At 42.3% G+C, this 23,040-nt stretch overlaps 4 protein-coding genes across 8 annotated transcripts; 1 reads left to right on the top strand and 3 right to left on the bottom strand.

The window, feature by feature from the left end:
- Positions 1-139: 139 nt before the first annotated feature.
- Positions 140-4,868, top strand: LOC114441966 (probable gluconokinase). 4 transcript variants are annotated; one of them, XM_028415175.1, is made up of 7 exons: positions 148-360; positions 985-1,052; positions 1,566-1,596; positions 1,699-1,785; positions 3,105-3,148; positions 3,801-4,220; positions 4,340-4,868. In XM_028415175.1, exons 2-6 carry the CDS (start codon positions 1,015-1,017, stop codon positions 4,171-4,173), a joined length of 573 nt encoding a protein of 190 aa, XP_028270976.1. In that variant the 5' UTR covers positions 148-360; positions 985-1,014; the 3' UTR covers positions 4,174-4,220; positions 4,340-4,868. The 4 variants fall into 4 exon arrangements, with proteins under 4 accessions (XP_028270975.1, XP_028270978.1, XP_028270976.1 ...); XM_028415174.1 differs by having other exon boundaries at positions 140-243; positions 3,801-4,868; XM_028415177.1 differs by lacking the exon at positions 1,699-1,785 and having other exon boundaries at positions 140-243; positions 3,801-4,868.
- Positions 4,869-6,405: 1,537 nt separating this feature from the next.
- Positions 6,406-10,478, bottom strand: LOC114441413 (ubiquilin-1-like). The gene is made up of 11 exons (XM_028414334.1): positions 10,272-10,478; positions 10,028-10,170; positions 9,649-9,776; positions 9,215-9,477; positions 8,972-9,139; positions 8,725-8,887; positions 8,481-8,602; positions 8,318-8,401; positions 8,093-8,208; positions 7,844-8,006; positions 6,406-7,421 (listed from the first exon to the last, which is right to left on the bottom strand). The coding sequence occupies exons 1-11, from the start codon at positions 10,401-10,403 to the stop codon at positions 7,278-7,280; spliced, it is 1,626 nt and encodes a 541-aa protein (XP_028270135.1). The 5' UTR covers positions 10,404-10,478; the 3' UTR covers positions 6,406-7,277.
- A 361-nt stretch (positions 10,479-10,839) lies between these two features.
- gkap1 (G kinase anchoring protein 1) lies at positions 10,840-14,789 on the bottom strand. The gene is made up of 12 exons (XM_028414341.1): positions 14,716-14,789; positions 14,019-14,281; positions 13,474-13,632; positions 13,147-13,224; positions 12,802-12,937; positions 12,681-12,709; positions 12,283-12,444; positions 12,061-12,147; positions 11,803-11,866; positions 11,650-11,720; positions 11,494-11,571; positions 10,840-11,278 (listed from the first exon to the last, which is right to left on the bottom strand). The coding sequence occupies exons 2-12, from the start codon at positions 14,265-14,267 to the stop codon at positions 11,237-11,239; spliced, it is 1,155 nt and encodes a 384-aa protein (XP_028270142.1). The 5' UTR covers positions 14,268-14,281; positions 14,716-14,789; the 3' UTR covers positions 10,840-11,236.
- A 351-nt stretch (positions 14,790-15,140) lies between these two features.
- Positions 15,141-22,724, bottom strand: LOC114441396 (kinesin-like protein KIF27). 2 transcript variants are annotated; one of them, XM_028414301.1, is made up of 15 exons: positions 22,368-22,724; positions 21,993-22,193; positions 20,876-21,867; positions 20,601-20,744; positions 20,333-20,509; positions 19,721-19,914; positions 18,690-18,811; positions 18,435-18,563; positions 18,055-18,260; positions 17,880-17,939; positions 17,561-17,731; positions 17,277-17,468; positions 16,961-17,188; positions 16,678-16,876; positions 15,141-16,574 (listed from the first exon to the last, which is right to left on the bottom strand). In XM_028414301.1, exons 1-15 carry the CDS (start codon positions 22,663-22,665, stop codon positions 15,904-15,906), a joined length of 3,984 nt encoding a protein of 1,327 aa, XP_028270102.1. In that variant the 5' UTR covers positions 22,666-22,724; the 3' UTR covers positions 15,141-15,903. The 2 variants fall into 2 exon arrangements, with proteins under 2 accessions (XP_028270102.1, XP_028270101.1); XM_028414300.1 differs by having other exon boundaries at positions 18,435-18,581.
- Positions 22,725-23,040: the final 316 nt, after the last annotated feature.

A 23,040-nucleotide genomic window follows, 5' to 3' on the forward strand; every position in this document is an offset into this window, starting at 1 on the left:
TTCATGTAAGCTGAAAAAAACAAACACGGCAGTGATGAGTTCGGTTTTCATCAATAATTTCAAAGACAATCCGAGTGTGACAAAATCTGAGCGCTGTCCCTTTAATTGAGCGTAGCTGACGTACTGGTTCGTGCGTCATCACGTGCTTTAGCAAAACAACCCGCGGCCATGGTCCAAGTGGAAGCAGCGGTCATGCGTTCGCCTCTCGTGTTGTAGAGCTATGGAGTGTACCGTATGGTTCAGGTATTTTCCTAAAAGATGAGAGTTGTGTTTACATAAAGCGGCAGCCATTATTCTCCTGTAATGGGTCCAAGGTGTTTACTTGTTATTGTAACGAAGTTTCACCCGTTCTTTATAGCGGTAAGTTACATTCAATGGCGGAGTGTAACTGAGTAGCCTGCTTTTTAAAACATCTCTTCTATACAATGCAGTTTAGAGGGAAATTCACGTAACTGAGGCTGTAGATGCATAATAGGAAGTAGCCTGTGAGCGTGAGGGGCTTATAAACTGTTTTTGTTTCTTGTAGTCACATGTGCCACTGAGTTATTAATTAGGATGTAGCATTTAACTGCAAAGTAATCTGAAATTTGCTTTGGACAGCTGAAACACAATATACAGTTTAAAAAGTCAGATTATTAATCTAGAAAGCAATCCACAGATTAGACTATTCTCTAAGCAAATAATCATCCATGGCAATAAATTATTTAAAGGTATCCTCATCTCTGTCAACTGTAGCAGTTAAATTTTGCTTTAAAGTGATGCATAATCTAATAGAATAACTTCTTCACTGTGCACTTGCACTTGTTTTTTTTTACTTTTAATGATCCTATATATTTATCTAACAATATCCATGCATGATTTAAATACTTCCTCTAGTACTGATTAGAGAAGCAAAGTGCAATTTCACATTGTGTAATTTGCGCATTATGGATTAATGACAACAGTCATTGAAACATCTTTTTTGTCTTGTCTGTTCAATTTCAGGACAGAACCAGCCTTTAGGCATCATACAGGATGATTTACATCATAATGGGAGTCTCTGGCTCAGGAAAGTATGTATACTGTCTGCTCATTTAGAATTCTGTAATATATACTGTGGGGAAAAGGAATGAGTTATTTGACTTAGTTGAGTAACTGTTCAGTGGTAGACCATTAACTATTAATGTCCTGTCACATAAGTGACAGCACACTGGCATCAGTTACAGATAGTTAAAGTAACACTGACCTGTGAGGGATGTCATTTAACACCAAAGTACTGGAGAAGAGCTGCGAGATGATGAAGATGATGGCATCAGACTGGTGGTTTAATGACACCTAAATAATGACATATCCTCCGATCCACAGAGTGAGACGTTTGCACTTTTTGAGAAAACTGAAAAAGATCAAAACAGACCTTGTTCCTTTATCAGAATCAAAATCAGAAATACTTTATTGATCCCAGGGGGAAATTTCTTTCATTGCTCCATGTATACTCAAAAAAACAGGTTAGAAAAAAAAACAGGTGATAGTTTTTATATGATTTTTTGCTCTTACACCTGTCTTTGTTTTGCCTTCTTTAAATACAGAAGCACCTTAGGGATGTTTCTGTCTGAAAAGGTAATTAGTTTCAAAATCATCTCGACATACACACACACACACCTCCATCCTGTCTTTGCATGTTGATACTCACCTGTGTGTGGGTGTGTGTTTACTTATAAGCTGGGCTGGACCCTGCATGAAGGCGATAACTTCCACTCGCTGGAAAACATTGAAAAGATGGCTCGTGGTGAACCACTCACAGACCAGGTAGGCTCAGGTTTTCTGTCAGCTCTAGTTGAATGTCAATCATTTATGGAGTCATACGTCTTCTGTCATGAGCAAATTATTCACTCAGGCTTACAGCAACACAAACCTCAACAAGTAGCCTGAGGAAGCTTAACAGGGGCAGACAGGGAAGGATGCCTTACGACCCACAGCCAGTCGAGTTATTTATTCTCCGTTTGTTCAGTAGTTACCTCTCCCCTGTCCATGTTGACTTTTAAAATAAGGGAAGACCTCCAAACAATTGACTGGCTGCCTGCCAGAGTTCGGTACACAAGCCCACAGGCAGAGAGAAGCAGCCCATGCCAACATTTGGCAGCTGTGTGCTGGTAGCAGTGTTTGGTGGCTGATGATAACCTCCTACTCACAAGTCTACTGTGAACAGCAAGGAGAATTGCCACTTTGGCATTTTCTAAAAAACAAACAAACAAAAATCACTCAACAGTTGGCAGTTTGAGAATGAATGATGGGGTGAAGTAGAAATGTAACTACAGGATTACTGACTGGCTGTGGCAAAAAAATGCATCTTTCATGCCAGTATTAGTGTTGGCAGGTTGATGTTGGCATAACCAAAGAGGACATGAGAGTGCTCAGAAGCCTGGATATAAGAGAGTGTGTGATTCCACTCAGAGAAGTGACAGCTTTCACTAAAAATGTGTCTGATTGCAGTGTAAAATCAAAGTTGTGCTGGCATGTCTGTTCGCCTGATCTGTGTTGGATCAGTTCTTTATCTGAATGTGAAAATATTGGCTGCATGTTTTGCATTATACTGTGTGCAACTCTGAATCTAGGGACAGAACAGTGTTACATTTTATACAGTGTGTTTTAAAAGGTGACATGCTATAAACATGTCTCTGCACGTAAACAGCAACAAACAAAGGTGGCGCGTCAGGGTGGCATTAAACTGCCTCCGTGCTGTCACCCAGGAAGTTGGGGTTCACACTTAGTATACTTAGTTTCAATTCATATTTTCCCCTTGTCATCCACTGCAGCAGCTTTACGCCCCCTATTTTGAGAACCACTGGTGGATGAGATGGGATGAATAGCGCTCTGCAAGCCGTTTCATGGGAACCTAAAAGCTGCTAACCCAAGAAAAGAATAAATTATGCAGTTTATTTTTCTGCAGGTTGAGGAGACGCTTAAGCTTCAGGCAGTACAAATGGTTATTATTAAATATATGCAAAAAAATCTATTTTGATGAGATTTGGGAGATGAGGAATGACATACAATTGAGGTCAGTGGGTGATGCAGGCTGGAGACAGTGCGGGTCACACTTTATTTACTGCTTTTTCTCTTCTCTTCAGGACAGATTTCCCTGGCTTCTGAAACTACATGAAGTCATTCAGAGGTGAAAAACCCAACACATCACGTAACTCTGTGTGTTAAACCGTCTCTGCATACTAAAACTATGGTGAGGCGGCTCCCCAAATATGCAACTGGTAAACAGACATATGTCCCCGCAACTTACTGTCATGCTGTTGTATAAGTACACACGCACACATAGATTAGCACACACCTTCAGAACAACGTAAGACATTATTTTAATGACAGAAAGGAGAAGATGATGGGTTTAGAGAGTGAGGCGGCACTGAGGAGCAGAGCAGTGAGGTAAGAATATGCAGCCGTGAAATTGTCAGGAAAGATCAAAAAAATCAAAGATGGTTTTGAAAATTGAGATGAAAACCAGAAAGAGAGGAGAGGGAGTTTTTCCTGGGAGTAAAGACAAGATTATGTCAGAGAAAGTGGAGGAGAGGTGAGGGAGACGTGAAAAGTGTGCCATCTTTTTCTTAAAACAACATCAAAGAGTCCCTTTCCTTAACTCTTACACACTCATCCGCTCAGCTCAGATTTTTTTCCCTTCACCTACTTCTCCCTTCAGTTTGTTTGAGAACAAAGTTTGGTTCAAGTTGTTTCCCAACTTTAATATTTTATTGCTCTTTATTTATCCCTGCCCTCTCTAACCGTGTGCATATGTGTTTCTATGTATCTTTCCATCACAGAGAACTGCGTTCCGGCTCTCATGCTCTTGTGGTGTGCTCAGCCCTGAAGCGTCAGTACAGACAGATCCTCCTCTATGGCTCCAGAGCCCTCTCTTCTTCTTCCAGCCTGGATCATGATGTCTCTCCTCCCACTTCTCCCAATGTCTATTTTCTCTTTCTGTACGGTGATTACGATTTTATTCTGCAGAGGATGGTGGCCCGGAGGGGACATTACATGAAAGCAGAAATGCTGCGTTCCCAGTTTGATGTGTTAGAGCCTCCATTGGACGAGGAAAACGTGCTGCCATTGGACGTCAGGAGGAGTATCACTGACATGGCTACGGAAGTCGAAAAACACATGATCAGCCTCAAGGCGTCACCAGCGATGCAGTAACATTGCAGCGGACCCACACAGAGACTTTCATCACCACATGTTGTGAGGTGTGATCAGTTTGTAGCCATGCTCATGACAGGTTGTCTAAACTGAAATAACATCTTGTGGCTGCATCATGCCCTGAGCTGCTTCTAACTTTGGTGGCCCTCTGTATTTTTTTATTCAGTGCCTCCAAGAGGTGAACATCTTTGATGCAGAGTGACATGCCTGGATAACTTTCGGGAGCATGAGCAAAGGATCTTAGAGTGCAGTCCATTTTCTCATGTCCCCGTCCCTTTCAGACAGTTTTCTACCTGGTCCTTCCTGTGTTGGGCCAATCACAGCCTTTTATCTAATATGCACTGTGGTGTGTCAGTCATGATTTATCAAGACTGTTGGTCCAAAGATATTACTTTTATTCAAATATCTTGAAAGCGTGTGTGGATGGATTGATGTAGGTTTTGGCAGGCCCCTCTGAGAATATGTGGTGGTTATTTTTGATGATTCCACAACCATTACAGAAGACCATTGTCAGAGCAAATTAGTATTAAATACGTGTGATCGTGTATTTTTTAAGGCCAAGCATAAAATTGGCTCTGATTCCAAAAAGTGAAACAGATTTTTTGTAAGAAGTTATGCCAAACTTCTTGATAATTGCCAGGAGCTAAAAAAAAAAAAGAAGAAGCTAATTTACAATGTTAACAAACTGTACCACATGTAAAAGTTTTAAAATCACAAATAGATGGTTACTCATGTATCTTTGTTATAGAATAAAACAAAAAACACATTGTTCCTAAATGATGGTGCTAACATATTTACATATTATTTCCGGCACTGTTTTATTAGAATGTTAACAACAAACTATAACTTAATGAGAAAGACCATAGCACAGTCAGCATGAGGACATTTAGCTCAGAGCACCACTGTGCGTTGGGCCGGCCTTTAATCTCATAATAATCCACAGTCTATATCCACCAACAATGTATATTTTGTGACATTAATAATTTTAATTTGTAGTTTTTTGTGAATTTTTGTGATTAAATTATATATTTTCTTCAGGATTTTTTGGGAAGAGTTCAAATCTGCCTGATCATTAATCATCCAACGTCGACCTTTATTAGTTTTATGTAATAGTAGAAACGTTTGTCGTTTTTCTTAATATACTACAACGATTGATGATTATAAAAGCATTGTAGCTGATGATCATATTCAGATCTTAAGGTAATAAATGTTTCTTATCGCAGCAGTCACCTCTGCTTTAATGTAACAGCCTTCTCACCTACTCCTAAACTTTTTAATCTTTGCTTTTGGAATAATTTGCACCAATAAACTTATAAATTAAAAAAAAAATCATGCTTTGTGAAAACAGCTAAAAACACACCAACCAAACACTACAATCTCAAATGCTGCTACACACTACAGCCTTAACTACACAATGGGTTCCTCACCATACAGGTCACATCAGGTCAAAACTGAGAAATCCCTGTTCCCTGATCTTTTAGCATTTTGTAGATGACGCACGCACACGAATTTCCACTCGGTGCTGTCAAACTGTTTTGGTGGTGTGACTCATCTTCAAACCTCAACCCGAATATTTTTGGAGCTTCTAATCCAGAAAACCCCCCTTGGCTACTCTCATATCTCACACATCCAGTCACACACACCGCAGGAGATTAAAAAAAACCCTTCAGTCTCACAGCAACAGACAGTTTGACAAGCCGATCACACACGCATCTAATGATCATACACGTGTCCTGAGTGTTAGTTGTAAAAACTCAGAAAACCCTCTCAGAGAGACACATAAACAATATAACTGGCAAACATATCGCATAACTCCAATAAATAAACACATTTCTTAGGTTGTGAGTTGTTTAAATACTTTAAAAAAAAATAAGAATGTGCAGAAGCAAATTATTAAGATTCCAAATTTTAAAGCTATATTATAAAATGTGATAGTTATGATGAAATAGATCAGACATCGCTTAATGATCAGGCTAAAAATTAATGCAACATGCAACTGTATTAGCTGATAGTACAGGAGAAGTTAGGCATAACTGCCCCCTAGTGTTTGAAGTGGTGAAGTACAAAATTCAATAGTACATAGAAAATCATCTGTTGTGAATCATTAGTAGATTGATGATTGTTTTAAAAGTAAACAACATGGTCAGTAAGTTATAATTTTTTTTACTAATAACATTATTGTCTTAACAACTTATTGTCTGAAAAAAGATGGCAGACCAGTTTGTGTTTGCCGTGGTTTTATTGAGGAAAGGAGGTGAGGAGCTGTACTGACAATCAGCTTTTTAAATGTAAAGGTTTTCTGCTTCTCTCTGTTTAATATCCACATATAACAGCATGTAATAGTTCTGTTTACATCAGAGCCACAGGTCAGCTAAAGGAGGGCCAGCAGTAAGTCATTTAATAGTGATTTTTTTTGTGGCAGAAAATGTAGTAGCATACTGTAAGTTCATGGAAGACTACTGATCAGAGCAGTCAAAGGTAGTTAGGCATTTTTAGGAAGAGATGAATTATGCAAAGTAAATTAGAGTCTTTATCATCACGAGATGGGTCCAAAGGGGTTCAAAGTTTTTGTACCAAAATCCAATTTCTCCTGGTCTTATGTGTTGAGAAGATAAGCAGAGTTTCTGTGCCTGTGTAGCCCCAAGATAAACTGTGACATTCAAGCACATTTAGCACAAAGTCATCATCTGCATTTTCAAACATCATTTGGTGACAGAATTCATAATGTATCTGGAGTATCTGCCTTTGTTGCTGCTAGGGCAGGGCTAGCTAGGGGAAGTGAGGAAAATCACACAACAGATTTGTGTTCATGGTTCAATCTGTTGACTGAGACAGAGAGAGTGTGAATCGTCTGTGTGTGCTTTCAGGACATCTTTTTTTTTCAGAGGCTTTCATTAGGCTGTGTCCAGGTGGCAGCATGAAAAGAGACCTGGGCTGCATGGTGTGTCTGCACAGAGAATAATTACACATATCCTGCCTCTGAATATTTATGCAGCTGCTACAGGTTTACAATATGTAGGGTGGATTTAAGAGAGAGGAGGTGATTGTATTACTTTGTTTTGACATTATTAGCACAATAGCTTCAAACTGTGTGTGTGTGTGTGTCAGAGACTGAGCAGGTACTGTATAGCAGTGGTGAGGTCTCCTCCTGTGCTGATGAGGGCCTGAAGGTTTGCCTTTCTGTCCCTGAAGCCCATTGAGCTCATCTGCTCGAGCTGCTCCTGGAAGTCAGCCTCCTCAGGACAGACCTGTCACAACACCACAGGAGAATTATTTCAATCCTGTCTTCTTACAATAACATAACAGATAATTAGTGCCCCTGGGGGTGAAAATGTGTAGTTCACATGTGTTATGTGTTATACAATTAATTAAGCTTTGTTTTTAAGTCTGTTTGCCACATGACATGGAAGAAATTAGGAATTTTTCCATAATAAATAGACATAAAATAAAATAATAATAATCCAACTTCAAATAGATGTATCTTATTTGGCACTTAGAACTAAAATTCAACTAAGTTTGGAGTCACTCAGTGACAGGACATGGAATTCATTAATAAAAATGTTTTTTTTTTTTACACAGAGGAAGCATACAGATGTCCACGGGTAATATTTTAAATTCAGGAGCAGTTCAGATTTATTTCCTTGGGAACATGATTATAAGGAAATTGTACCTTGTTATTGGTGCCTGTAGCCAGTGCCTGTAGCATCTGATGCACAAACTTCTGCTGCTGCTCTGTTACTATGGCAACCTGAGGACCGCTTCCTGATTGACTGTTCACCTTAGACTCAGGTGGGGCAGGCTCAACACCGTCTCCGATGTGTCCAAGCGCCGACCTGAAGGAGAGACACGTGGTGGCAAGCTTACAAAATCAAAAAGTCGACCCTTTTCAGGTTGGTGTGTACTGTCTGGTTTTACTCACGCAGGTATGAGGGCAGGTGCCTCTGAAGCCAGAGTCTGCAGGCCCTGTTGGATCTGTAGCAGAGCCTCCATGGCTCTGGGGTTCAACATGGCTGCTAGCAACTCTGGACTCTTCATCTACACATTATTAACAATTTATGCCAAAGATGCTAATGATAGCAGAGCACAGGGTCAAATCAAATAAAGATGTTCTAGTTGTAAACAGCAGTGAGGAGAATAAACAGACCTGTTGTAGGAGTAGAGGGATCTGCTGCCTCATTTGCTGCTGCAGCTGGGGATTTCCTGAGAACAACGGGTGGCTCAGCAGCATCTGAAACAATTTGAAGAAGAAAAGCATGGGGGAGAACATGTTCTGCTGTTACCTGATGAAAGTAGTGTTTATATGTTACCTGTGCAGCGAGTTCAGGGTTGTGGCTAAGGCAGTTCAGAAGACTGCTGACGTACGGCCCAGACAGGAGGCTCTCCATCAGACCTGGACTGGCAGTGATCTCCTCCAGCAGTGACTGCATGCCTAAGACAACAGGGAGGAGGACACATATAAATAGACATAAAATTAAAGTCATTTGCATTAGATTTTTTTGTTGTTAGTTTTCTGATCGACCAATTAAGCGTGTCAATTTGTATTTTTCGTGCCTGCAGTAGTACTGCTCTGAGAGGCTGAAGCAGGTGTGGCAGTGGCTGTGAGTTCTCTGAGAGGATCTGTGGAATGACTGGAGAAGGGCGATGTCTGTTCTCCCTCTGCTGTCTGTGGATTCCCAGGTGATGTAATCTCCACTGGAGGGACACGTGTCTTTACCTTAAAGAGAGTTTCGAACACACAAGGTTAGTTTGACATGAACTAAACTGATAATTCAGGAAAATGTTACACTCAGAAGTGCACCTGTGAGAGTTTGAGGCTTTGCTCTTGTGTTTTTGCTGCAGTTTTCTGCAGGCCATCAGATTGAACAGTTATGGTTTCAGCGTTGCTCGGCTCTGCTTGCATACTGTCTGATGCTTCATTCTGCATCACTTCCTCTATCAAGTCAGGGTTCCTGATGAGCTCCAGCACCTGGAGTTTGGAGAACGAGTAATATAAACTTGTAGAATTTGCATATCGCTGGAGGGACAAAACAGAGTGAAATACCTGTGCAATGACATCTGTGTTGTTCAGCATATCTTCCACCTCTGGGTTTGTTTGCAGGAGCTCCTGAATTTGGGGGTTGGACAGAATGAGCTGTCTGGTCAGCTGAGGGTTGGAGGTGCAGAGAGTGCTCTGAATAAAGAGGCTGCACAGGACACGGTGCAACATCTCTGGGTTAGCAAGCAGCTGGCTCTCCATCTGTTGCTGGAGTGCAGAGAAGAAGTCAGGCCCGCTGTTAGCAAGGCCCAGACTGTCTAGACCTTCAACTACAGAAACAAGATGAGATCAAAAGAACAGCAGTAAGTAAGTGCCCTATAGTGAGATTGTAATGAATCCACAGCAGCAGTGTTCGTCCCAAATACTTAGGACTGGATGTACACATGACGTGATGTGAGAGACAGAAAACAAATGGAGGTGGAGGAAGAACTTGTACTCACCCAGGCAAAGGGGAGAGGTGGGAGATGGGGTGAAGGCATCAGGATCAGGGTCAAGAGCAGCTGTGAACTCTGAGTGGACTGACTTTGAAGCTGGATCAATGAGGGGCGGGGCAGGTGATCCCTGAGGCCTGTGAAATATGTATGAATCTGAATCAGGGTTTTAGGTCTTCTGTGATGCATGGAAGGTTTTTGGTCCAGTGAACAAACGTTTGGTACAAATGTGCCTCAGAGTCAGAACATTAATAAAATATTTTGCAGTTCTGTAGCAGTGGCGGTTTATTATGCAACTAATAAATTAAGAGGTTACTATGCCATGAACTGTTCTGGAGCACAGACACAGACTTTGTAAAAAGAGACAAAGTTGTGCATTGGTGTTTACCTTTGGATCATGCAGAGGCTGACAAGCCCATTCTGTCCTCTCAGATGACTCATGAGTTCTGAATCTGTGAGGGCCCGACCGGAGTGGATCAGCACCAGCTGCTTTGCCGAGGCTCCCAGGCGCTCTGATAAAGCCCATTTAAACTACAAACACACAATAAAGGGCAATACCACAAATAACGTTGTATTTACGACACATAAACAATCTACGTTGATTATTATGATCTCAGACCCAGCGGGCTGACCTGTCTGACGGTGCAGTCTCCTCTAACGGTGAAGTCTCTCCTCTCAGAGGTACTTTTGACGGCAACGTGGATCGTTTCAGAGCGATCGCAGTCCTTCGCTGCTCTCGGTTCATCTCTAATCTCGCCTGACATGTCCGTGCTGACCGGGCTGGATGAAGAGCGGACCCGGGGCGCGCAGCTGCGGGGAGGAAGCGCGCGTCTGTCCCGATGACTCGGCAGAAAGTTGTGACGGCACTCTCTCGGCACTGACCCCACTGCAGTGAGGTGTGCGCACATCTTTTTATTATTAAGAGTTTTTTTTAGTCTTTTTTTAGTAAGCCAGCGCGATTTAATAATTTCATAATGAAAAATCTAGTCATGTACCCGAAGTGCACTTAAAGATATAGTCATTTTACGCATGCCAGTGGGTTCAGAGTTATTTCACTTTAAATTCTCCTTCTACATTAACACGTTAACAAAGTTGTATTAATCTTTACAATATAGCCTATAAGCAGAGTTCTGCCTGTACCTTTCTTTTAAGTTTTCAAAAATATTGACACAAAAAAGTTTTTTTAAATCACTGAAAAAGTATTTTATTTACTTAACAGTGAGGGAAAAACAAAAACATACATTTTACACCCGTCGGTTTGGCATCCAAACCTATTGAAACACCAGGCACGCAGCCTGCAGATGCAGTGGCACTCTGACGCCTGCAGAGGGCAACCAAGCAATCTACTTCAACACAAAATTTAGTCAAAATCTTCTGTTAATTTTGATCGGCCATGTAAATGAACGTACCACATCTGGAGAGCATTCTGCATGTATGTATGTGTATGTGTGTGTGTGTGTGTGTTTAGAGGGGCATGCATTTTAGGCTGACAAACAGCCTGACCTAAAACAATAAGAAACCGGTACCCTGATGATCATCTGTAGTGGCTTTCTTCATTCGTTATTTTGCTCAACAGCTATTTTTCTGTCAGAAATGTTCATAGATCCACCTCTGAGCCTTTCTTTCCTTTCTTGTTTCCCTGCCAACCAGAAAGGACCAGAAACAACACAATTTTGTCGAGTCAGGAACACATTGTACTGTACCGTGTGTAACTTTTCTTTGGAAGTGTCAAAAAATAAACATCGTTACTCACAAGGCAAATTTATATACGGTACTATATTATCTCTAATATTACAGTTACACTTCTAACTTGTTATGATGTGAATAAAGGCGAGTCATTATTGGGATTCTCACCTGATGTTTTGGTTGTTCTGACTGCAGTCCTTTGATTTTAGACCTTTCCTGTTCAAGAGCAGCATGTAGTAGTGTTACCTGAATGAAAAATAGATTATTAATATGCATCAATGGACAAATGCTATATTATATATTCAACATTTCCTCTACACACACCTGTGATGACAGTTCTTCTTTAATGTGCAGCAGTTCTTCCACCTGTAGAAGGATCTCTGCTTTGTCTTTCACTGAAGAGGAGAAACACCTGAGAGGTCAGGAAAGGAAAGAGGAGCGGAGGAGGAGGAGAGTGTAGTGTAAGGTTCAACTCACTTTCTCCCTGTTGGAGCATCTTAAGCAGCTGGGAATTTCTTGCTTTCACCTCTTTGTATTTCACCTGAAGAATAGAGAAGGAAGAGATTTGTTGACAACTGTGCCAATAAAAATAAACTTGAGTATCGACAACTTGTTAAAGACTTTCTATTCAAATTAATTAGTAGGTGAATGCCTATTCCACAGAACAGACACAATAAACAACAGTAAAAATCTACTAATGAAACTGCAGATTGGAAACAGCCCAGAACTGCTGACCTCCCATTGTGAGATGGTTTTCTTTAACTTATCGATTTCCTGGTCTTTTTTCTCCAGCTCGTACTTCAGCTGTTCTGCTCGGGGGTCCTAAAAGGAAAAATGACCAGAGAGAGAAAGACAGGATGATTGTAGAAGGAAGACCAAACCTCATTTTGGTGCTGCATTTACAATATAATGGACATACACACACACACAAGCAGCTAAATATGTCTATCCACTTACTGGTTCATGTTCTGTGGAGGTGTTGACTTCTTGACCCTGGCTGTTTGCGTACTGCTCCCGTCTTTTCTCCCTTTGGACAATCCGACTGACGTCATCTTCCAGTTTATTAAAGAATCGCTCCTCCTGCCCAAGTCCTAGTGCTATGTTAGCTGCTCTGGTGTCCTAGAAATGAAACAGGCATTCACTTGTGGCATGCAATAAGCATAGTATACAGTCACAAGCTGTGGATACATAATTTAAATGTATTACAAATGTTTACGGTGTAATGCAGCCCAGAAGAAATGTGTGTGTACTGAGGAAAAAAAGTGAAGAAAGACTCAATGAGTTCATATCAGTAGCTACTTGTGTTTGTATTGTAAACTGCATGTTCTGTAGACAATTAGAATAACCTTGCTCACCTCTTTCTCTTGTTTCCTACTCAAATGTTCTGCAGGGAGAAAACACATATAGATCTAAATATACATTATTTTTTAAAAGACAAACATTTCCTTCTATAAGTAATCAGCACGTTCTTCTCACCTGCACTGCCTTCGGCCTGGAAGTCCTGCAGGGAAACTGTCTTTTTGTCTTTTGCCTGCTGATTTTTCTTTTTGTCCTTCTTCCCACCACCCTCTTTTCCTCCTTTTGACTTTGGCGAAGATGTGTTTGTGTTGCTCTGAATGAAAGCAGAGTTTAAGCAAAATGTAACAATATAGGTCCTGACTATTCATAAACACTGTGATGAAACATGGCTTCCACTAGCTGAGAGAGACAGCCTGATGACTGAGTGTATTCATACTGCCCCCCCCCCCCACCTGACTGTTACATTCTTGGATCCTTGAAAGGACCATTGCACCAAAAAAGAGTAGTAAGCACACAACATACCTGTTTCTGCTGTTCATACTCCAGTTTACTCAGAATCAACGCCTTTTCCAAGTCTGCCTCATACAGCTCTGTGGTTATCTAAGAGGAACAGATGAGATTAAATGCAGATATATCAGGGATGCAACATACACACATGTGCTCTTTTCTTTAATACCAATATCCTGCTTAGAGCTCAAACACTTCCATATTTATAAGATGCCAATGGAGCCTCTTTTCCACTGCAGATCTCACAAGAGTGGTAATGCAATGTAGGAAAAATCATTGTGGTTATCAAACTAGACTCACTATGCTTAAACATTGTTTATGTGAGTAGTACTTCTTCATTACCTGCTCGTCCCGCTGTTTCCACTGCTGCCACCCCTCTGAAGGTATACTGGGGTCACCTGACGAAGGGTTGAGAAGTTCACTGGCTATTCCTGACAGCGTCATACTGGGTGGCGGGGCGCAGGACTTCTGAGGAATCTTTTTGAAGGCAAGATTACGCAACTGAGGAAGGAGATCAATTTGATCAAAACATTAGTTTATTACAAACATTATTGATACTATTATGAACATATTAGAATCACTGCTTCCTCTGAGAGACTCTAATTTATGTGACTAAGTCGTGGGTGTGTATTTGTTTTTTGTATTTCTTGCACTTTCTTGTTACATCACAATACCTGCAGCGCTGCAAATTTTTACAGTGGCAATACTTTCTCTTTAGTTGCCAGCAAAAGAAAAGGTAGAGCACCTTACTTACTGAAGTGAAACTTTCACTTTAGGCGAAGTGAAACAACGGAAGAGCACAATCACTATTCATGTCACTAAAGTTATGTACGCACATGATCAGAAGTATGTATTGTATTGAACAATTACTGCTAATTTTCACTCACCTCATTTGCTTCGCTCTGCTGTTGTTCCTTCTTCTTCTTTTTCTTGTCCTTCTTCTTGTCGTTGCCCTGAGAAGCTTTCCCCCCGGCTACTCCTGCTTTCCCCTGCCGGGACTTCCCGGAGGAGTCCCGTCCATTTTTGGTGGCAGTCTTCCCCGGCTCGGAGGTGTCTGAGTCCGAATCTGAGTCAATCTGGAGCAGGGCAAAGCGGGAGGCGGTAGTGGGGACGGTGATCATTGCAGACGATGCCATTGTGGAAAGGAAAACTAAAGAATGGAAATTGAGATGCATAACATTTTAGTTAGGACAACTTGAAGCTGATCCTAAATTAACGAGTTAGCTTATAATTCTGCCCTCTTTCAAACTGCTATCACTATAATTACAAACTCAGCCAACAGACATGAGATAAGCCAATAGATTGCAGTGTTTAAATCAAAACATAAAGGTAAACATAAATGTAAATTGATATGAACTGTGCCGTTACAAGCAGTGCGGCTAGGTTAGCGTCTCATAGCAGCAACCAAATCTAGCTAACTATACAGCGCTTAGCCGGTTAGCTTTTAAATAAGTGCAAAAGTCGCGATACGTGCTAGTCAATAACACACTGACGGGCTCATGATGATCTTTTGTTTTTAAAACACCCGCTGACTTATGCCAAAGAGACGTTACTCAGAAAAAACTTTCCAAAGAAGACTTTCACCTGTTTGTAGAGGGACTGTCGTTCAGCGCAGCTCTGCTACTGGCGAGTGTCTGACTGAGTACGGTAGCCCGGCGGTGACAATAAGGATCAAATCTGCGATTGCGGTTAGAGGTGTGTTTCAGGATAGTGTGCTCTGCTTTAACAAGCAAGAGGACACTTGTTTGTTCATCTCTTTGCTATCTGATGTGTTTTTTTGCATGTTTATGCTTCCGTGTTAGTCACTGTGTCCATGTGCAGCGTTATATGCCTTGGGTTGAATGAGAGAGGAACATGGGTGCACAAAATAAGACAAAACAGTCTGATATGCATATTTGAAATTTTAATACATTAGACTGGACAAATATAAAAAATACATTGCAATCAACAAACAGCTAATAGTATAAAGTGCACATAAAGATTGTATCAAAGGCTCAAACACACCCCAGGCCTTGACAAGGCTCAAAATGCTGAAAACTAAATGCATAGCTTAAACAGATTTATTATCTTTCCCCTATCTTACTGCTCAACCAACAGTGCTAGTGAATTAAACTGGTGATGAGCTAATGTACTTGTTGAGCTTTACAGCATCACCAGCGTTGAACTCGGGTAATAACCTGACGGAGGCATTTTCTTTAGCTGTCTTCGGCATATTTATTAGAGACTAAAAACGCTATAAACTATAAAACAACTATAAAAATAAAAATGGGCGTGACCCCCCCAAAAATACACTTAAACTATGTTTACTTTACAGACTTGCACCTCACTGTGGTTGAAACAAAACACTGCACCCTAGTAAAAACAAAAGCACATTTACATCACAGCTGAGTACACATAAACAAAAGAATGTCTCTTAACAGTACTAATGTATTATGAAACGCACCAGGAACATGCTGATTTTCATGTCAGATAATATATTCTGATAAAACAAAACAAAAAAAGTGTAGGTTACACACTTATCTCAGACCAATTTATGTCATTACAAAATCATTTCTTCTTGCACAGGAGCTTTCAAACTAAGAGTCCCAGACAACATTGTGGAACTTTACATGGAATGTGCAGTGCTGTAAAATGTTTCACACATCCATCTTTTCTCCTGGTGATGTATTTTCCCATAAGCGATGCATGAACATATTTACAAGATGCCTAAAGACTAGATTCATGTTTTTTTATGTTATTTATGACATATTTCCTTTTATTTCCTATCTGCAGCTAGATGTTAAGCCTGTCATGTGATGGCTTAGTACTATTTAAAGCCACAGCTCTGTAAATTGTGCAGTTTGTGCTTCTGGATGCATCTATGGAGTCCTCTAGCGTGGACTCTATGCTGGAGTCCACTACAGACTGTTGCCTCCTTGTGCCAGAGCCCTGCAGGTCAGCTGCAGAGACCTGTCTCAGCTTTCTGCGAGACAAACTGACAGGTACCATCTCTAAACTATCACCAGGCTGACCTCTTTTAATCCTCCCTGGAGACTCTGTGTGTGTCTGGTTGTTATCTGTCCCTTTTATGTTTTCGAGTGCATGACAATCAGAAGAGGAAGATGGGTGCTGAGTTTGATGTGCGTGTCTGTTCATGTGAGAATCATTGTGTGAATTTTTGTCTGATTGCTCAGCGTGTATTTTTATGTATGCCGTTGGAATTTGTGTCCTTGTGTGTACCTCCTCAGTATGACTGTGCCGTTCATTTGCACCTGTTTCTATATTGTGCATTTGTCTGTTCTCCTGTGAGTGTGAGGGCTGATCACCAGGGTGCACAGCATCTCCCAGAATCTCTTTGAGTTTCTTTTTGAGCTGCCGACTGGAGCTTTTATAGAAAAAAAGCTCCTTCTCCAAGTGCTGCAGCCTGTCTTGTATTGACTGCTGCTCCTCTTCAGAAACACCCTCTAAACACACACATACAAGCACAAATACAAATATTATGGAAATGTACATGGCAAACTATTTCCGATTTAAATGGTTTCTTCTAGCTTGCCCTGAATTCCTCACCTTTAAGCTTCTGTAGCAGTTGCTGGATGTTTTTCTGGTGGTCTTGGTGTTGCTGGGTGAGCCTGCGGTCTGCATCCAGTGTCAGACGCTGCATGGCGGCCTCCATCTGCTTTAGCACTCCTTCTTGCTCTCCAGCAAGAAGTTTCAGTTCTTCACAACGCAGACGTAAATGGCGCTCCGCTTCTCGAAGACAAACAACCTGGAGAGGATGATGAAGGTGGGAAAGAGGGGTAAAGAAACACACATTTCTTTATTAAGAGTTACAACAGCTACTCTAATTTACCTTGTTGAAATATTTGACCAGCAGCTGCAAAGCCTCGGGTGGTGACAGCTCCTTCAACTTCCTGATGACATCACAGAGCTGGGCGGGTTCAGTGTTCTGTGACTGATGCAAAGATGAGTCAGTGATGAACAAGCGCTTCTTTTTGTCCTGGATGGAATAATTTCTAAACTCCACAGCTGCATCCAGAGCCTCAATAGCTTCCTCCAGCTGGAGGAGGGAATGCTCCTCCTACATGGAGACGTACATAAATAAAATGCACAAAAGCAAATGCAAACTGAAGAATCATAAGTCATGAATAAAGGTCTAAGAATAGGACCTCGGCAGAGAGCACTCTGTGGTCTTTCAGCTGGGCTTCCAGTGTGTCTCTTCTCTTTTTCAGCATGTCTCTCTCTTTCTCCAGTTCCTGTATTGTAACCCCTCCAGTCGTCTCCTTCACACTGTTGCTCTGCAGCTGCTCCTCTAAAGACTCCAACTGTGTCGACATATGCAGCAAGTACTGACTCAGAGCCTGGAAAGTAATGAGACATTCTTCCAATACCAACCTTGTGTTCACCTAATCCACATTACTCAAGCTCAAATCTAATAAAAGCACAGGCCCACCTGACTGGAGCGTAACTTCTTGATTTCTAGTTTATTTTTCTTTTGCAGACAGGCCTCCCTGCGCAACAGCACCTCCTCTCTCTTCATCAGCTCCTCCTCCAGCACCTGCAGGTCTGCCCTCTTCTGAAGAACCTCTTCTTCCTCCTTCTCCAACCAACTACTGTCATGCAGCTGCAGCAAAGACACAGAGGAAGAAAAAGTCAGATGTTGTATAAGAAACCACTTTATATACAGTCTGTGAAAGAAACAGTCAACATGAATGATGAAAAATAAACCTTTGAGGAATTTAAAGTGGCATAAACATGTGACAGCATGTTACCTTTTTGTTTGTCCCTTCAGGGTGAGCACCTCCACAAACGATCGAATCTGCACCGTGTTCCTGTCAACAAAAGCATTTCTCTAAGCGTCAGCTGTCCCCAACATTTCAAAGAGCTGATGGCAGCTGATGATTGTTCACAAACTTTGAGTTTGATTTTCAAATCTGTAGCACTAACCCCGTTTTGGTGGAGCTCTGTCCTGTCATCGGTGGCCTCTCTCAGGCTGCTCTGAAGCTGAGCTCTCTGCAGCCTCATGTGTTGCAGGCTTCGATACATCTCCGCTCGGACCTGCTGGTTCTGCTTGGAAAGTCTCTGCAGCACGCTGGCTTCTTCACCACCAGCACTGTGTCTGCTGAGTCTGTCCACTAACAGAGTTTCCTTGTCTGTCACATAAAATGACACAAAAACACTTTCTTGTGTTTTACTGTTGTTGGCAGTGTGGAAAAAAAACATAAACATGTTAGAGTTGCCCTGATTCACAAACAAATCAGCCAGTGTTTTACATTGTTCTTAACTTGCATGAATACACAGTCCTGTATGTAATTATGTAAACACACCAGTTTTGTCAAGCACTTTGATGAGCTCCTCCTTCATGCGCATGTTGACTGACAGATCCTGAATTCTTCTCTCTGTAGTGCGGGCTGTTATTCTCGCCTTTCTCATTTGACTTTGGTTTTCACTCTTCCCTGAGAAGAAGAAAGAAGCTGCAGACATTATAAAAAGAAAAAAAACCTTTGGATATGAAACATCTTTTGAGACTGTCACACCAGATGAAGGGCAAAAGGCGATACAAAAGAATGAGAAAAGTGTACCTGTGGCTTGCTGATGTGGTTGTAATACCGGGCTTCCATCACAGGTTTTATCTGGTGCTACGATTTTCTCTGTCAGAGCTGACTTTTTGTGTCGGCTGGTCCATGTTCGGTTTAAAGAGTGTCTGGGGTGACATCACAATATTTGAGTATATAAAGCACTCTTTGTCTATAACAGCACAATACTCCTTGCTGATTTTCACATTCACCTCCTACATGTCCAAGAATTTGCACTGTGAGGCTGGAAAAAAACACGATGATTTTTGACAAGTTTGAAGGTGCACAAGAGCACAGATGTCAGCGAGGTTATTATGTTATGTTGAAGTGAGGCAACTGGACTTGTAGAGTAGACTTGTAAAGTCCAAGTGCAAGTCCAGTTGCCTCGCTGAATGTTTTGTAGCAACACCGAATTGTTCTCCCTACCAGCACATATCCTGCATCATACAGTTTATGACGTGTCATCAGCTGCACTTTAGAGTCTGCTGATGGAACCATTATTATTATTAAAAAAATTACCTGCATTCAAACTATTTTTTTTGCTGCGATTTTGATATTTCTTCTGGTTGAAAAATGTATAAAAAGAGCATCATTGAAAAGCTTAACATTCTGTGTGATTTTTAGAAGTCTATTCAGGCTGTGCCAACTAAACTGACAAGTGCTTTGTTGTTTGAATAGGCAGGTGGCTGGCAGCAAAAATGCAGTCATCCTTGACATCAAAATTGTAGCATGTCACTACATCTCCAACTACACCCCGCACCCTCCTGCTGAGCCTCACATTGGTGCATGGAGGGTCACTGCTGTGAAAAATGAAGAATAAATGCTGACACATCTAAAGAAAAGGCCATTTAAACCAACAGTCATCATACTGCACATCTCAATAAAAGTTTGCATGTCATGTAAGATTAAACAGCGATAAACTGAATGATTCCTCTGTGCTTTTCTGTGGCTGCACACATACTGTTGGCTAAAACTTGTCATAGTTAATTATTGGTGGATGGATAAAGAAAGAGGACCTGTACTATAGAGGCTCTCACCTAAATCCCACTCTGCTCAAATCACCATCCTCCTCCTCATCCTCACGAACACTGTCTTTAGTCTGTGCCTGCTGTTTCATGAATGGACGGTGCACTTCATCTTTTTCCTCCATCTCAGCCAGCAGGAGGTGACCACGCATCTTGAACTCTGCCATCACCCTCTCCAGAGAGTAGGCAGGTGGACTAGAGTGAATCTAAAAAAAAATGCAAGTATGCAGTGCCATGGACAACAGTGCGTGAATGCACATATAAATGTATCTATCAATGGTGGTAAGCACCTAACAGATAATTCTGCTTAAAACCACAGCCCGATGTCCAGCCTGTTCACCACTCACAGGCTTAGATTTTATATGTGCTCGATAACATTACAGACAGGATTCCTATAGAACAGGCCTGATTATAAGATGTAACAAGTCTGCTCAAGTACAAGTCTTGTTGCTAAAAGATGAGAAGTCTAAACATGAGTGAGAGGTGGTGAGAGCTGTCTGGGGATTAGCATTACAGAAGTGGGGCATATATATTTCTTGTTAGGCAAAAGATTAAAAGCAAATAAACAGACAGGCCACAAAGAATTACCCTTTAAGACATAATTCAAATACAAAAGCCACCTACCTTCCTGGGAAGCCTACACACACGGCTGAGTCCGATCAGTGGGACACTGTTGGGTCTCTTGCCCTTGTACCCAGAAGCCCTTGCTTCCATGGCTGCCCCTGAGGTTGTTCCCTGAAAGGTCATGAGTTTGCTGCAAAGGCGCTCAATCACAATCTGCTGATTCACCAGTTGTTCTTTCTAAACATTCACAAGCAAATGAACAACAACAAATTAATAATCAGCAAAAACACCATCAGGCTCCCAGGCAGGGTGGTGTCGTTCTCCTCACCTGTAAACGAGTACGCTCCTTTTCTTCCTCAGAGGCTTTTAGGAGGGGGTTTCTTTCTAAAAGAAGGTTCTCAACTTCTTTTTGTACCTGCCTCAGTTCTGCATCTTTCTGCTCCAACTGCTGCTCTCCTATGTGGAGCGCTTCCTAAAGACAGAGGAGGTAATGAGATACACTAGCTGATTTTGTCTCTGTTGATCCAATGCATTTATTAACAATGCAGTAGATAAATCTGAACCAGTCAAATAACCATTTGAGATGACATGTTTTATCCTTACCTGACATTTCTTGAGTTCTTCTCTGAGCTTTAATACAGCAACATGTTCCATTTGGTCTCCACTTCGCCCTGTATAGGTCTTATCATAACTTTGATGTGAGTGATTGACAGCTGTCAGTCTCTCCTGCCAATTCTGAACTTGCTGCCTAAAAGAAGAAACACTTGGAGATGGCCCAGAGGCCTCAGCAAGCAGAGCTGCAGCTTCTTGTAACAATGCATGGCACTGTGGTGCTTCCTCTTGTTTCATCCTCATATCAGGCTCAGACGCTCTGCTCTGACTGGAGGCGTCTCCCTCGCCTCCTCCTCTCACCCCTGTCTTCTCCCTTTCCACCTCCATCTCCCTCTCCTTCTCTTTCACTAACCCTCTCAGTGTCTGCAATTCGTATTCTAGCTCCCCGAGCCGAGCCTCACCAGGGTGCCAGTTTGTAGGGCATGACACTGCTTGCGTACACACCGATGCTGGTCGGTTGCGAATGTGGCGAGCCTTGGATGCAAACTGCAGGACACTAAGAGTCTCGGCAACAAAGTTGTGGGAAGGGCTCACGCAAGCCACCATCAGTGTATGGGCAGTGCCTCCCAAGGAATCTCGGAGCAGACGGGTGATCTTGGCGTCACGGTATGGTATGTGTGCACTGCTGCCATTAATGCCTCGCCGACTTCGTCCTTGGTCAGAGAGAGCCCGGATGACATTGCCCAGAGCGAGCAGCCCTGTGTTGATTTGTGAAGACTCTTTGAGTCGTGTTCCAGTGTTTCCAGTTTTTCCAGCACGTTCTGAGCCTGCTAAATCAACCAAGCAGAGTTTGGAAGATCTAATGGACCTCCGGGAGGAGCTGTGGCAACTTTGGATGACCTGAAGGGTGAGGATGGCGTGAGAGCGACTGGAGTGCTCGTTCATTCCCGTGGCTGCAGTGTGGCGCAGGGCATTCCCCATTTCCAGAACGCTGAGCAGCTCCTCTGCTGAGGTGATGACCACCTCTTTGGCTCCAACCACAACTGAAAACACACAGGAGACCACAACATCTGTTACAAGCAAACACATTGGAAGGTCCGGCCTGTGCACAGAGACTGTTTGATAGCAATGATCATATGAGATGAACACCAGATACACATAACTTTACCTGTGTTTCCCCTCTCATCCTCTCTGATGTGAAGCTCTTTAGGGATGGTGTGCGGCTCCAGCAGATCCAGCAGTTCCTCCTTGTACAGCTCCAGGTATGAGAACCGCACGGCGACCTGCACATCATCACCGCTCTGCTTCATCTGCTCCAGCAGGAGGAACACATTGTGGGCCACATGGTCGATAATTCCTCCCTCTTCATCTGAGAGAGGACATGAATGAAAAAAAATATATATTAAAGGTAACACTGCATTGAATTCACATACAGTAAATATGCCCCACTGTCTTCAATCATACATTTTCCTATTCTATTAACAGTCCCGTGAACGATCCTCCTAACTCCCTTTTTGCATAAAACCCTGTGTGTGGAACTCACCTTGGTTCCCTCCTCCCAGTGTGTACGTCTTGCCTGACCCTGTCTGTCCGTAACAGAAGACGGTCGCGTTGTAGCCGTCCACCAGTGACTCCACCAGGGGCCGCACGCAGGACTCGTACACCTGATCCTGACTGACTGTGGGTCCAAACGCGTGGTCAAAGGCGAAGCATCGGTCCAAGCCGAGCATTACCTGTTCGGAGCCCGGCACCACTCGCACACACACCTGGTGGTGATGCAGGACTTCTTTAGGGAGCAGGGGACGGATACGGACCGCCACCCGGACACACACTTCACTCATGACAGTGGAGCGTCCTGATGTAAAAGTTTCACTTTGATCCACGCGTCTCACGGCTGAGCTGAAACTCTTACTGAAAGTTACGAAAACAACCAGTCTGACACTGGCTGTGTGTGTTTGCCTACTGTTGTTGAACTTCGCCCACTGTCGTTTTGTTGTCGCTTCTTGGTTGCCCGGGAAACCGCCGCATGAATCAAAGAGAGAGCAGAGGAAGCGTTAAAGAGCGTCCGAGCGACACCTGAAGACAACAGCGCCACCTGCTGAACCAGAAGCTGCATTTATTACTTTGATTGCTGCAAAGTAACATTGGAATGAATGGAGAATAATCTCCTGCTGTAAACTATTTATACTGTAAGCATAAACCATTCTACTATCATT

This window comes from Parambassis ranga, chromosome 9 (genome assembly GCF_900634625.1).
Source record: "Parambassis ranga chromosome 9, fParRan2.1, whole genome shotgun sequence".
NCBI lineage: Eukaryota > Metazoa > Chordata > Actinopteri > Ambassidae > Parambassis > Parambassis ranga.

Bases quoted from the DNA above. Each gene is read 5' to 3' on its own strand.
- LOC114441966 (XM_028415174.1), top strand. From the start codon at position 1,015: ATGATTTACATCATAATGGGAGTCTCTGGCTCAGGAAA. The intron at 1,597-1,698 runs GTAATTAGTTTC...TTTACTTATAAG, and splicing joins GGATGTTTCTGTCTGAAAAG to CTGGGCTGGACCCTGCATGA. The intron at 1,786-3,104 runs GTAGGCTCAGGT...TCTTCTCTTCAG, and splicing joins GTGAACCACTCACAGACCAG to GACAGATTTCCCTGGCTTCT.
- LOC114441413 (XM_028414334.1), bottom strand. From the start codon at position 10,403: ATGTCAGGCGAGATTAGAGATGAACCGAGAGCAGCGAAGGACTGCGAT. The intron at 10,171-10,271 runs GTCAGCCCGCTG...GTGTGTTTGTAG, and splicing joins GAGACTGCACCGTCAGACAG to TTTAAATGGGCTTTATCAGA. The intron at 7,422-7,843 runs GTACAATTTCCT...GTGTTGTGACAG, and splicing joins CTACAGGCACCAATAACAAG to GTCTGTCCTGAGGAGGCTGA.
- gkap1 (XM_028414341.1), bottom strand. From the start codon at position 14,267: ATGGCATCGTCTGCAATGATCACCGTCCCCACTACCGCCTCCCGCTTT. The intron at 13,225-13,473 runs GTAATGAAGAAG...TGTTCCTCTTAG, and splicing joins GGAAACAGCGGGACGAGCAG to ATAACCACAGAGCTGTATGA. The intron at 11,867-12,060 runs GTCAGCAGTTCT...TCTATTCTTCAG, and splicing joins AAACCATCTCACAATGGGAG to GTGAAATACAAAGAGGTGAA.
- LOC114441396 (XM_028414300.1), bottom strand. From the start codon at position 22,665: ATGAGTGAAGTGTGTGTCCGGGTGGCGGTCCGTATCCGTCCCCTGCTC. The intron at 18,582-18,689 runs GTACACTTTTCT...TAATGTCTGCAG, and splicing joins ACCACATCAGCAAGCCACAG to CTTCTTTCTTCTTCTCAGGG. The intron at 17,732-17,879 runs GTAACATGCTGT...TCTTTGCTGCAG, and splicing joins CTGAAGGGACAAACAAAAAG to CTGCATGACAGTAGTTGGTT.